The 14,188-nt window shown below is 38.0% G+C and overlaps 2 protein-coding genes across 3 annotated transcripts; one reads left to right on the plus strand and one right to left on the minus strand.

Annotated features, from left to right (window-relative positions):
- The first annotated feature begins 7,624 nt into the window (after positions 1-7,624).
- LOC112278082 (putative serine/threonine-protein kinase PBL7) lies at positions 7,625-11,078 on the plus strand. The gene is made up of 6 exons (XM_024511139.3): positions 7,625-8,416; positions 8,560-8,740; positions 8,866-8,937; positions 9,061-9,957; positions 10,076-10,278; positions 10,461-11,078. Exons 1-6 carry the CDS (start codon positions 8,242-8,244, stop codon positions 10,766-10,768), a joined length of 1,836 nt encoding a protein of 611 aa, XP_024366907.1. The 5' UTR covers positions 7,625-8,241; the 3' UTR covers positions 10,769-11,078.
- LOC112278083 (uncharacterized) lies at positions 10,893-13,577 on the minus strand. Of its 2 annotated transcripts, XM_024511141.3 has the most exons (8): positions 13,406-13,577; positions 13,092-13,191; positions 12,729-12,862; positions 12,463-12,624; positions 11,887-12,326; positions 11,556-11,755; positions 11,313-11,443; positions 10,893-11,155 (listed from the first exon to the last, which is right to left on the minus strand). In XM_024511141.3, exons 2-8 carry the CDS (start codon positions 13,102-13,104, stop codon positions 11,114-11,116), a joined length of 1,122 nt encoding a protein of 373 aa, XP_024366909.1. In that variant the 5' UTR covers positions 13,105-13,191; positions 13,406-13,577; the 3' UTR covers positions 10,893-11,113. The 2 variants fall into 2 exon arrangements, with proteins under 2 accessions (XP_024366909.1, XP_024366908.1); XM_024511140.3 differs by lacking the exon at positions 13,092-13,191.
- Between the last annotated feature and the right edge of the window lie 611 nt (positions 13,578-14,188).

The raw sequence follows: 14,188 nt of genomic DNA on the forward strand, positions 1-14,188 counted from the left end.
AGGAAAATAATCTTGAACCTCTAATATCAAATAAAAATTTCTACAAAGAAAAATAATCCACTCTCTTTTAGAAAAAGATTAATGTTAGAAAATAAGATTGTTTGTCTAAAGGTGGATAGTCTACAATCTTCAAAATACAACAATAAAAGTGGAATAATCCAATTACTTCTAAAATAAGATAAAAATAATAAGTTAGTATTGTTGACAAATTATCAAGGACATAAATCTCGAAGAAATAAATCTTCAATATACTCTTGTAAAAATTGAAAAGAACTAGAAAGTCAGTCAAAGATGGTATTACATTGAACTAGAATGGCTATTGCCAAAAATAAAAAGACTAGAAAGTCTTGAAACAAGACTAAGGACTAGAAAAGCATTGATAAGAATAAAAAAGGCTTTAGTCTTGCCTCCATATATATTCTTAACTAGGAACTACATGGCAATATTTTATAGGACCTCCAAAACATGTTGATTTTGCTAAATACATGTCTTAACTTGCAAGATAAGTTTTTTATATGAACATCATATAATAAGCTTATTTCATAAGCTATCAATACATGATTAACTTATTGACCAAGTTTCTAACCTATCAATCAACTACAAATATATGTAAAGTCAAAACATCATCTATGAAGCTTCTAAAAAGCTTCTCTTAAAGGTATTATGAAATTAATCTACTTTTATCTACTTTCATCTACTTCTACCTAAACATATAGGTATTTACTAGAATACATATGTATATCTATTACATAATGATCTGATTATAATTGCCAAATATCAAAAAATATTACACATCTTTAACTATTTTTGAAATCTTTCAATCTATAACAATTTGAATTTTTTTGGAATTTATCATAAAGCTTTTGTTGGAAATAATGTATTTTAGGAAGTCAACTTGAGTAATATAGAATATATACTTTTTTATCTTGACATATATACATGTATCTCTAAGTTTTTTTAATATACAAAAAATATGAAATTTATATTCTTTTGTATTTTTAAAGTAGATTAAAATATCATCTAAATAGCAGAAATTATAATCATCAAGAAATTCACAAAGAGTGTCACTTATAAAATATTGAAAAAAGTTGGTGTGTTTATGAGTCCAAAAGGCATGACATTATATTCAAAATATCCATATTTAATTCAAAAAGTATTTTTTTATTCATCTTTTTTTTAATGCATACTAAATTATACATTCTTTATAGATTTATTTTTATATAAATCTTTGTTTGATTTAGTTGGTCAAAAAGTCCTAAAATCAAAGATAGAAGATACCTATTTTTGATAATGACCTTGGTGAATCTTACATAGTCCACAGATATCTACAAAGATCCGTCTTTTTTCTTTACAAATAAGATAGGGGTCTTACTTGAAAATTTAGAATGGTGTATGAAGTTCTGAGCCAAATTTTCATCAATATATTCCTTGAGTGTAGCCAACTTAATCTATAATAGGCTATAGATTGATCTAAATGGTAGTTGAGCTCTTTTTTAAAGATCAATGGAATAATTATAAAGAGAATGCTTTAGAAGAATATTTGTATTTTTTTTTTTTTTTCAAAAATATCTTAATAATCTTGATATTGGCTTAGAATGCAATTTAAATTTTTTTTTCCTTCAAAAATAATTATGGCGTATATAGCAAAAGTTGATCCTACGTTTGTAGTATGCATGAAAGCACTTCGACCTACTAATAATGATTTAGATATATTAGTCTTATAGCTTTCTACTTGCTTAGCAAAATCTTAGGATAAATTATGGAAAAAATCAAATTTATGAAAAATCTAAGTTATTTAAAGATTATATTATTCTAATCATGATAATTCTAAAATAATTGAATTAAAAAAAGATCTAATCATATTAAATATTAGTAAACTATTATGACCACTAATTCTTACTTCTAAAAATATAATTTCATGTATAACATCTCCAAAAGATAATGAACAACCATCTATTATTTCTATATGCATAGCTTTGGTTTTTTTTAAGTAAAGATATATCTTATTTTTTAACAAAGTCTTTATCTGTAAAACAAGTTGAAGCTCTTAAATCTAATAAGGCTAAGACTTTATGAATTTTTGATCCTAAAAAATCTTCTATTGTGAAACAAGGTAAAAGATCTGAAGAGAAAATATGACCTTTATTAGATGTTATATAAGATTCTAGTTGCATGTTCTTATTGTAGCTAGAAAAAATTATTTTTTCATACATTGTCTTCTTTGGCAACCATGCTCCTTATTTTGTGATTGAGTTGCTTCTTTGGATAATGTTAAGCATTGTCCTTAGATTCTTCATAATATAGGTATAAATCTTCTTGATGATGAGGAGTCTTTTTTTACTTAATAAGAGGTTTGAAACATATTATGTTAATTTGCATAGGCTTTGACTTAGACAAGTATGCTTTCAAAAACTTAGAAGTTGTAACTATATATTTTAGATAAATTATTTTTATCTCAACAGACTATTATGTAGAAGGAACAATCAAGACAATTACTTCTCTTTTTTAAACTTGAATTTTTTAAAGCTTGTGACTCAATAGATTTGAAATTTCTTTTCATGGCTATGAAAACTTTTGGCTTACTACAAAATTTATAACTATAGTATGACTTCACTTTAAGGAAGTAGAAGCATGTATCAAGGTCAATGATTTTACTATCTTTTTCATTTAAGATATAAAGAGAAATATGTTAAGGTTGTTCTCTTGCATATTTTTTTTATTTTTATTTTAATTAGAGAAAAATCTTAATAATAAGGTGAATAAAGCTAGCAAGGATGCTTGGATTCAAAGAATCCAACTATCCATGGATAACAAGCAAAATATCATAGCACAATATGTAGATGATATCTCTTTTACTTTACATTGTCAAGTTGTAATACAACCATATAGTGAAAGATAATAATATGGATCTTATTATAAAAGAGCCAAGTTAAAAAGAAAAGTAGAAAAATATGGATAAAAGATAGGAAGATAGTAAAACTTTTAGTAGTAATGCTACCCTTTTAGAAAAAAAATAGCTTCTACTTACTTTGTAGGGCCAAAAATAAGATAAAATAAGGTAGATTGAAAAAATAAATGATATAAACATCTTTAGAAAGAAGTTAAGAGTAAATTCTAGTAAAAATTACCTAGAAAAACTAGATATTAGTACTCGAAGAGGGCTGGTTATCAATCTAGGTTGAAATCAGACCATGAGGCACTAAACCGAGTACCTACGGCAACTCGAGGACTCTTTAGTAAATCAAAGAGCGGAATTAGAGAAAAAACTTAATAAGGTTTCAATGAGCATTGGTTTTGGGTGATTTGGATTTGTATTGACTTTGTAAGAGCTTTGCAAAGTCAAGGTTTGTTTTGGATGACTTGGATTTTGTGAAATAAAATAGGGTTTACATTTTGGATGATTTCAAGAGTTTTGTAATAGATCTATAGATGAAATTTTGTGGATTAATGGTTATAGTTGTGTTCAATATGTATTGTAAATTTGAGCTCGATCTAATGGTTGAATTGAGAGTTATTGAGGTTTAAGTGAATCAAGGTCTTAGAAAGTAGAATTTTAGGTCTAATGAGGGTTTTTAAGATTTCTTGCAATCTACTAGTTGGATTGGATTGGATTGAAATTTGTGTGAAAGAATATAAGAATTATTTTTCTATGTATATGAGAATTTTGAGATCAATTTAATGGTGAAAAAGAGAGATATTGGCTCTGGGAGAATGGCATCAAGGTTGGAGAAGGAGGCCAGCCAATATCCAAACATATTTTGTAGGTTATTTGGTAATTCCGATCCTTTTCAAAAAATTTGTGCTTTTTTTCAACTTAGTTTTTAAGAAGTGTGCAAAATTTGAGTTAAGATCAATGGTTCATTCATTAATTATTGAGGTTTAATTTTGTTGTAGAAATTATTAAGATTTGATTAAGTTTTGATTTAAGGTTAGGATTTGATTAGGATTTGATTTAGGATTAGGATTTGGTTAGGATTTAATTTAGGGTTAGGATTTAAGATTTGGTTAGGATTTGGTTAAGGTTTGATTTAAGACTAGGATTTGGTTAGGATTTGATTTAAGATTTAGGATTTGGTTTAGGGTTTAGGATTTGATTTAAGGTTTAAGGTTTGGTTAGGATTTGATCAAGATTTGATTTAGGATTTAGGATTTTATTTGAGTTTTTTTAAGATTTAAGATTTAGTTAGTTTTCGGCCTAAAGTTTGAATGAAGTCCAATAAGATTTCAACTAGCATTAAATTAAGATTGAATTGAGATGTATTTGAGATATGTTTGTAAACATTCTAATATTTCTTCAAGATTTCTTATTGTTTCTTTAAAATTCCTTTGAGGTTTCTCTGAATTTGATTAAAGCTTGTTCAGTATTGTTAGTGTTCTATTAGAATTAGGATTTTATTGTTGCAATTTCTATTCTACCTTCCACAACTAAGTGACTGGAGCATTGTCAAGCAAGACTTCACGTATTATGACAACATGGAGAAGAAGTCTCAATCCACAACCTAGTCTCTTTATTAGATCTACTTTATATCACATCTAGGCTTAAGATTAATTGGACCAAATCAAGTGAATACTAATAAGTCTATAATAACATGCCTACGCTAGCTTGGACAAATCAATTAGAGATAACATAGAAAAAAATAGATGACTTAAATAAACTACTTGACTTTTTTTTTGGATTATCAATAAGCTCTCAAGATATAGATAAATTCCTAGAAGCTTGCATAAAGAAAAAAATATTGCACTGATGTACATAATAGATTAATGCAATTGAAAAGGTAGTGGTAGTTAATAGCATATTGTTATTTTTCTCATTTATTTTTTTTTATATCAGCATAGAAAAGCACAAAGAAAGTCATTACAAAAGTAAAAGCAATGGTGAAAACATACCTTATTTTTGGCACCATAGAAAGATCAAAGAAAAAAGTTGGATGGCTACAATGTTGCCAACTTAAATTCAAAAGAAGCATTAATTTCATCTATCTTTGAGATGCTACGGTAGCTCTTATGACTAAATAGATCATTATGGCAATAGAACTAGTTAATTCAAACTTGTATCTAATATTAAGATATAGATTAGGATGCTTTCAACTATATGTTTAAAAAATATGGCTACTTAGCCTTGATTACTTCAATCTTTCTTTTCACCAAAAGCAATCGAGGATCAATGGTGTGAAATTATACAATTGCAGCATGAAAAAAACTCCCTCTTGAGTTATCTATTATACCACTATCTACCTTATTGAAAAAAAATTAAAAAACCTATTATGTTTCAACATCCTATACTTTTAAAAGGTGACTAAATTGGCTCATATAAGATAGATAATGATTGCTTCCTATAGATGGTATGTCAAATTAATACATTCTATAATCCTATGAGGAATGCCTCTTATTGTAGGATATCAATTTTACTTAATATGTATCAAGTATGCATGAACTTAGGCATCTTGGTTCTTATCTCGGCTATTAATAAGGTTGCTTAGTTCACCACATTTGAAGCAACAAGATCAATGGAAACTTTAGTATGAAGGAACCTCTATAGAGTTCACGTAGAACTAGTGAAACATGAATACCACAAACCAAACATCCTTCTTTTTTATGGGAAGGTTGATTGGTTACAATCGAAGCTTAGGAGGTTTTGATGGAAAGACAATACTCTTTTAATAGAATACTTGGCATAGGTGAAGAAAATACTTTTTGCAATAAAAACATGTCCTATTGAAAGTTGTAGAATCAAAATTGATTGAGATACTTTCTAATTCTTATAAGTTGAGATGGTTCATCATCTGGGATAAACAATGAACTCAAAAAGAAGCTAGACTCTTTTCACTCATTTGACATTGTGAGATGGTAGTTAATATGTGAAAAAACAAATCAAACCTAGAAATTGACCTTTGTTGCTCAACATATCTTGTACGCCAAATAAAAATAGTATTGTATAGATTTTGGACATGCCCCTTACTAATTCACGCATAGACATGGAAGAGCAAAATTCTAAAGAAGTTCATTGGTAGTGGCCCAATAACAAGCTCTACATATAGAAGAGCAAAGAACAAGTAAGGCAGTATAAATACAACAAAATAAACCAAGATATAAGTAAAAATATAATAAACAATCCAACAAATGGCACAATTTGTTTCCTTGATGTATAAGGAGGAAGAGAACAATCTACCTCCTTGATTCACTTAATGTAGAAGTAAGGAATCATTGCTTATCAAATACTTCACAGATATAAAAAGACAAGTCGAATATGGCTACTTACATGTGGAATTATCATTTGGACCATTTGAATTGAATACAATGATGTTGCATTTAATAGACGGCATTGGCACTAAATGAAAGTGCTTAACACTCTTTAGCTAAATTTGATATATTATAGTAGGATTGCATGGACTGCTATCAAGGTGAAGACACAAAAGGCCTCTAATGAAGCTCACTTATTATGCAAAACATTTTGTTTCTAGTGGTGTACAAATGAAGTGATAGCCACTTAGGTTACAAAGGCCCCCTAGTGGTGACTAATGAATCTGATAGAAGTGTAGTTAAATAATATATAATTATAAATAGTATTTAAAAAAAAGAAAAAGAAGTTGACAGCACTAATCCTAGTGGTGGCCGGACCTGGCCGGACCTGGTTTTTTGCTTAATTCTTACCTGGTCAAAGAACCTACACACCTGTATTTTTAATCCCACCTGCAGTAAAGTAACACTTTACTTGTGTCAAAAAAATAAAATAATGAATAAATAAACAAGAAGGTAGTTCTGATCCAAATTAATGACCCAGAGCAGAGTCGGATAGTCAAGTCAAGTTGATCCACTGTAAAAATATACAACACAGGAAGATTATTAATTTCTAAACTCAGCACAAAAGGTCTTAAAAAGTTATTTATTCGTGCTAAGCATTTAGCTCATTAAGTCTGAGGGCTCCGTACAACTGAATCCCACACTGAAGTCTGTGGAGTGAGTTATGTCCTGAGCATCGGAAAGCGTGCCCGTGTGCGTCGTTAATGACCCTCTTAATGATGTATTCTTCTTATCAGAATAAGTATTTAGCTGCACTAAGATAATTTTTTTTATAAAACTACACATCCCAGAGCAATATGGGGAAAAATTCCATGATCGATCACCGTATTTCTAAAGGAAACTTGAATAGAAGATCGGTTTTTAATGGGAGCTAAACCACGTCTATTAACTAACACATAGAGGAAAGCGGCTGCCCAGAGTTTGATGCTGAAGTATGTAAAATTGTAGTGTAAGTTGTGGTCTCAAGCGTCGCGGATGGTGATCACCAGTGAGCCTTGCGTCAACGGCTACGCCGGCGTGGATAATTGACGTCGTGACGAGTTGTTAGTAGGTTCTTTGACTAGGTAAGAATTAAGCAAAAAATCTGATGGAGTCTGGCACAATTACCTGCAGCTTCAATTCGAGTGTCATTGCCATGAATGCTTTCCAGGGAGCCAGATCCCCCATACAGAGTCAATGCAAAGCTGCAGGCTAGAGCTCTAGTACATTCAAACCTGGCAGCCGTGCTGGAGGGTGGGGGAGATTCATAGTATGGACGTCGATGAGATCCACTGTGACCTTTCTTCATGCTTTCACGTGCTCGCTGCTTCAAACTTCAAACTTCATGCTGCGTGTGAGAGCTGCTATGTGTACGTGATATAGTGTTGGCGACTGATGTCGGTTTTGTTTGTCGAAAGCCTCACGCTGGGTTCAGGCTTCAGGAGTGCCAGGGACACGATAACTCTCGACATGATGCTTGTGTGGGAGTACATCGTTGTAGAATTGGAGTAATCTCACTGGCTAGAGATGACTACCAGGAGTCCCTTCACTATCAAATAGGTTGCGTCGTCAGTGAGTTGCACTTATTGTGTTGATTTGTTGCTTCTGTGTGCTTGTCAACCCACACTTCGAAAGCTTGGCCTTATTAAATGCAACAGATGCCTCATGATTTTTTAATCTTCCGTAGGAATGTTGGAGGCATTTTAGCAATTTGAAGGTTTGCTCCGTACGTCAGTCGATCGTAAGTACTGTGAAAATCGTAGTTGGATTGATGTCGTCCCCTTTCGAGGCACTACTGTTGTGATCGATCCCTCCAACTGGTAATTCTTCGAAATATACATTGATTCTTACTGCTGATAGTGCTAGTGCAAGGATTCAGGGGGAGCTCTCTGCGGCCCAGAGCTGGATGCAGCCGTGATGCAACAACCTCTGGATCGCGGCTTTAAATGGAATTGATCATATATGTGGTGTTTAGAATGCATGGAAGCTAGAAGACGACGTCATGACAGTGCCCTGACGGAGACGCTATCTGGTGAAATGCCAACCGTGCACACAATGCCGGTTAGGCCACTCATGTTGCTCTTCGTTGCGTTGATTTTGTGCCTCCACCCCCATGCCTCCGCCACTCCCTCAGAGGGTAAATCGTTCTCCCTCCCTCTGGCCCTGAATTCCATCACAAGCTTAAATCTGCATCATACATGCTCCTGGATGATAGAAGCAAGTGCTACTGTATCACCGACATGTTTTGAAAGTGGAATGGAATTTGTGCATATTCTGCAGCTGCGGTGTTTGCCCAACTGCGGGACATGTGGAAGGCAGCTCCCAGCGTCGTCAAGTTATGGGTGGAGGCTGTGGACGCTTGCCATGGACCCTGGCCCGGCGTCGGATGTGCACTGAGCGACAGACCGAATGTGCAAACTCCGTGCTCCATTCTCTATTCGAACTGCACCGTCATTACTTTGTAAGTTTGCATGAGAATCATTGAATGTGAAGGTTGTCGTTGAATTTTTCTCTCAACCGAATTCGTGAACCTAAAATTAGGGATAAGACTGCACTAACATATTGGGATTCTTAACTGTGGCGCAGAAAGATTCCCAACGGAAACCTAACTGGGGACATTCCACTTATTCTTGCGGGACTGTCCAACCTTCGGCACCTGTGGGTACCACGATCATTTTTCAATGCGCAGTTGTATGAATTAGTGCTTGCTCTTCAGTTTTGTCAGATCAGCTCATGATTAGAATTACTAATTTCTTAAGTTCCATGTCTGTTGGGAACCAGGGATCTTCGAGGGAATTTACTGAAAGGAAGGGTGACACCCGAGCTCCTCAATAGCTTCCCGAAACTTTCTTTTCTCAACTTGTCGGAGAATTATTTCACTGGGACAATCCCGCCAGCGCAGGATGCGCCGTTCAAGTTTGGCGCGTGGACGAAAAATTGCTTCTCTTCACAGAGCTCCTGCCGCCTTGCATCGCAGATGCGATCCATTGAAGAGTGCAAGCAGCACACATCCCTACAGCTTCAACCCTGTGTTTCCTGGACTCGGACGCACCTGCTTCTGCTCATCACAGTCGTTCTCATTTGTCCCATGGTGGTGATAGCAGCAGTGTCCACCATAGCTGTCCTTTACTGGCGAAGCCGCTCAATGGAAGCCGATCAGTTCTGGCAGCTCAAATCCTCAATGAGAGCAAACATAGAGGAGCCCTCCCAGCCCTCTATATGCCGTCAATTCACGTACCAAGAGCTCGACTCTGCGACGAACGGCTTCCATCCCAACTCCCTCCTGGGCGGGGGCACGACAGGGTTTGTGTACCAAGGGAAGCTGGAAGATGGTACCACCGTGGCGGTGAAGCAGCTCGACACACGAAACTCGGGAATGCTCGTCAATGACGAGTTCTGGAACGAGGTAAAGGTGCGTGGCATCATCCGGCACCCCAATGTAGTGGCACTGCAAGGATTCTTCAAGGGAATTGGCGGCTGCGATCCCATGCTGGTGTGTGATTACATGCCCAACGGGTCCGTTCTCGACCAACTTTTGAGTGACGACACGTTCCTGCGTTGGCCTCGACGGTACAGCATCGCCCATGGCGCAGCGGTTGGGTTGGAGCATCTTCACGAGCACTGCACGCCTCCGATTATCCATGGAAACCTTAAACCTAGCAACATCCTCCTCGACAGGTGTGTCGAGACTCGCCTGATACTCTGCATGCAAGGACGACTCAGATTGTGTTGGGTTGGGGGCATTTTAGGTCACGAACTCAGGTAGGTAGGGAAATTTCGGTTTCTTATGTCGCAGAGATTACACAGCGCGAGTGGGGCATTTCGGATCCGTGCGCATGGCGAAAGTCTCCCACCGGACTGTGATTTCAACGCTCGGGTTTGTGGATCCGGAGTACGGCGTGACCGGGAAACTCACCGAGAAGAGCGACGTCTTCAGCTATGGCATGCTGTTGTTGGTTCTCGTCAGTGGGCGGCGCATGCTGCAATCGCAGCCATCAGGTACTATCACTAACAATCAACACTAGACTTCGATCGAACTCCGAACAACCATGTATCAGAATCCGGAGAACAACAGAAACACCCTTCTAGACACTGGAAAGTTTAGGGTTAGGATTTATAGGTCAGGCGGTGTTGTGAGAGATTCTCTACTAGAGATTCATTATGAAGTTGGATTCATGCAGGGAAGCCGCAGTTGCTCAACTGGATGCAGCTTCTTGCGAAAGCCGAGCTGGCTGACCTCGTGGATCCACGTCTGGAGGGTAATTTCGATAAACACGAAGTGAGCTTGTGTGCACAGATAGTCCTCTTGTGCACTCGCATCCAGCCTGAGCTTCGACCCACCATGTCCGAGGTGCGGCGCATTCTCGAAGGAACTATGCAAGTGCCCATCTCTGGAAGCTTGGATACTCCCATGACATCCTCGCACACCAGCTTTGTTACCATGAGCCACTTCTCAGGCAGCTTCTACGGCACTAGTGAAAGTCTCTAAGCGCAGTAACTGTAGTAGATCGTCCAATTTCTACCCCAACACGTGCAAATTATCACTATCAAAAGTGATTCGATGTCCATAGTTGATTGTTATATTATTGCACAGAAGATGGTCTACTCAAAAGTTGACAACATGTGAATCCGATTGAAGTAATAACGAAATTGCAAAAATCCTAGACCAGTACAGTCTGGTGTACTGGAGTGTAGAGCAATGGGGTAGATTCTCATTAAGTGTGCACTTCAAGCGCATTTGACCTCCATAGACAGCATTGAATAAAATAGCTTATATCCTACAGCTACAATTCAAGCTATCGAGAAGAAAAACTTTCTCCTGACTGATGAAGTGTCAATGCGATGATCCTGCGTATTTGAGTCCCGCAGCTCTAACCTACACTCAATAACGAGGACTTATCGAAGTTAAAATTCTTGAAGTGCAACGAGTAAGTTCGGTATGGAAATCCCGAAAGCCAAACATGCAACAGTAAACCACCATTGAACACAATAATCTGAAAAATAGGGTCGTGCTTGTGGCACTTGGTGAATACCTGCAGCTGGACATAGGAGATCGTTGTGTCGTTGAGAATGTATAAAGTGTCGAGGTTCCTTCCAGCAAATCCCATGTTTGATACACTAGGTTGCCGGATTAGACCCAGTGGCTTCCCCAACTGATTAAACACTGCACCACCCTTCACATCAGTAATCGGGTCTAGTTGGGAATAAGTTAGTTTTCACAGTAAACCGCTGACTTCTGACTTTGTGCAAAACAATGGAAAGGATTGGCCCCTGACCTTGAACCCCATCCACAGTGCTGACATAAACACGCTCCTGAGTGTCGACCTTGATACCATCTGGGACACCAAGTCCGGGGTAACTTCCATCATAAACCCCAACGGAGGCAAACAGGCGCCGATTGGTCAGAAACCCATCTACACCCACATCGAAGACGGTGATTGAGTGAGGCTTCGTCGCATCATACTTCCCCTGAACTCTAACAGAGACCAATTACGTCACCACATAAAAGTTAGGGTTATATTATCTGTAGAATGCACTTGAAACGTTCCCGTCAGTATGTAACAGTTTCACATGAAGAAATTAGAGTTGCGGGATTTCGTCCTGCACCCGACAGCAAATCCGGTGTCGGTGACATAGAGATGCTTCTCGTCGTGGGAGAACGCCAGTCCGTTGGGCTGTGTAAAACCATCCGCAACTGCATCCACCACGCCGATGTTGCTAATCCTGTAAACCTGGTTATTCACCTTGGGCGTGCTTCGGAATCCCTGCACGCTGCCATAGCTGGGATCCGTGAACCAAATGGACCCGTCTCGCTTCACAACAGCATCGTTCGGACTGTTGAACGGCACCCCGAACCAGTTGTCTGCTACAACCGTATTCTTCATTGTCTTCAGGTTGATCCGTTGAATGAAACCTCCCTGGTTCAACGACCCCTGCTGGCATACCACCAGATTACCATCGTTGTCAAGCACCATTCCGTTCGGAGTATTGTTTTCCGGCGCGCTCAAGTTTGTCACGTTTCTTGTCCTCAGATTCACCTTCTTGAGCTGGAGCATTGTGCAGTGGGCAACGATTAATACAGATTTTCATTTTCTTCTGTTTTTGCACCAACGAATTCTTCATCACTTTTCGTGACCATCGATTCACAGCAAGAGTAGGGAATATCAGAAAGAGGAAACTCACATCTGTTTTTATCTGGCCAGTGGAACTTGTCAACTTGTTAGATGAGAAATAGAATTCGTCTTTGTCGGGGTACCATGCACCACCCTCGTGAGCGTCCGTCTTTACAAGCTCAACAAGCTTCGGTGACGAGCCCAGGATATCCAAAAACTCTGGATCGCGAACCTGCAATCCAGCCACAATTTTGGGGTTAGGAAATTCCATCTCGACAGCATCGGGCATCGCGATATACGCAGTGTTATTTCAAAGTGATCGATGGTGATGCATACTACGAATCTGCAGTCTTCAATAGATTCGACAGGCCCTGTAGAAGTGTTTGTAAGCAGGGTCCCTTGGTGCCATTCGCACGCAGAGAGCGGTAGAGGTCTACCATCCCCAAATTCACGGGTTGCTCCATCGACATCTATACAAACACACAGCCGATGACTTATTTAGTCAGTTCAATTCCTACAAGCAACAATCCAACGTGCTAATTTCGCTCTTAAAATTTGTTGCACGAGCTTCGTATGACTGTACAAACAGCCACTAGATAGCAAATCATGGCCCCAAGCTTGCGATCCGCTCATGTTTTCACAGTTAGCAATGGTCCAGAACTCACAGTGGATCAATCAAGTAAGCCTTTCGGAAAATACCTTCGAAGATCATGGACAAGGCCAAACCTACGACTCGTCAATCGACAATTTCGGTTCTCTACAACTCCACCTCGACCAATCGTCACTCGCTTGCAGCACTCTACATGACGTATCCCACTGTTACTGAAACTAGTCGTTGGGGAGTTTCAGCAAATCTGACAAACTCTCAGTAACTGACTTGTGAGACCTAATCAAGCCAAGGAATACAGCTAGAAACTGACTGGGCCAGCTTTCAGGGAATCGAATATGACGCTATTTTGCTCTATTCATGTCGAAAAGTGCGCGGAAGTAAAGGGAGGTGGAAGAGAACATACATGCGCCAGGGAAAACCGAAAGAAATACTGCAAGTCGAAGCAACAGTCCCACAAACACCATCTCCACATGAAGCAAGCGCCCTGCAATGATCCTGGCGTAAGATCCCATCGTCTCACATGGTTCTCACGGAATCCTAGAAGCTGAAATCCGCGACCCTTATACTGAAGGTTCCCGAACTAGGTTGCCGCACTAGGAAAGCCCCGCCGCTTTTTATTTTCTCTCGCTCTCCTCAGTCACTGATGCCAGAATAAGAAAAAAAAATTCGTTGTAGCCAGGCTTTTTGACTTTTCCACAAAATGCTGTGATCACGCAGAAGATGGTAAGAACCGTGTTGCATGTAAGCCACAGCACTCGAAGTTGTGCACGTAATAGACCTTTCTCGTCTTCTTCTTCATTTTGCATCATCAACTTCATCTTCTCGCATGCTTGTGTGCAGAAGCTCCCCTGTCTCTGCTTCCCTGTCTGTATCTCCACTTCCCTTGTTGCTTACAAGTTGCTGCACGTTACACAGCAAAATGACTGATTCATTATATCAATAGCATTGATTTATAGGCGTTGGGTGTTGTCAATGGAGGTGAATAATAATAGCGCGCTGATGACACTTCCTTTAATGCTACAAGGACACTGGAAGTGCCACATGACTTCTTTGTTTTTCTTTTGCCGTAGACTGTGATTTGTCATGTATAGAGAGGGAAACTAATCGTGTGTGTGTGTATTTACGAGTGGGTCTCAGTCACATGCTTTTTTACAGTGAATGTTTAATGTGTGTTCTAATATCTTTA

The sequence above is a fragment of the Physcomitrium patens genome, chromosome 26 (assembly GCF_059467195.1).
Source record: "Physcomitrium patens ecotype Gransden chromosome 26, ASM5946719v1, whole genome shotgun sequence".
Lineage (NCBI taxonomy): Eukaryota > Viridiplantae > Streptophyta > Bryopsida > Funariales > Funariaceae > Physcomitrium > Physcomitrium patens.

Bases quoted from the DNA above. Each gene is read 5' to 3' on its own strand.
- LOC112278082 (XM_024511139.3), top strand. From the start codon at position 8,242: ATGTGGTGTTTAGAATGCATGGAAGCTAGAAGACGACGTCATGACAGT. The intron at 8,417-8,559 runs GTAAATCGTTCT...CATATTCTGCAG, and splicing joins CTCCGCCACTCCCTCAGAGG to CTGCGGTGTTTGCCCAACTG. The intron at 10,279-10,460 runs GTACTATCACTA...GGATTCATGCAG, and splicing joins GCTGCAATCGCAGCCATCAG to GGAAGCCGCAGTTGCTCAAC.
- LOC112278083 (XM_024511140.3), bottom strand. From the start codon at position 13,514: ATGGGATCTTACGCCAGGATCATTGCAGGGCGCTTGCTTCATGTGGAG. The intron at 12,327-12,462 runs GTGAGTTTCCTC...ACAATGCTCCAG, and splicing joins CTGGCCAGATAAAAACAGAT to CTCAAGAAGGTGAATCTGAG. The intron at 11,156-11,312 runs GTATTCACCAAG...TATTGAGTGTAG, and splicing joins TCTCCTATGTCCAGCTGCAG to GTTAGAGCTGCGGGACTCAA.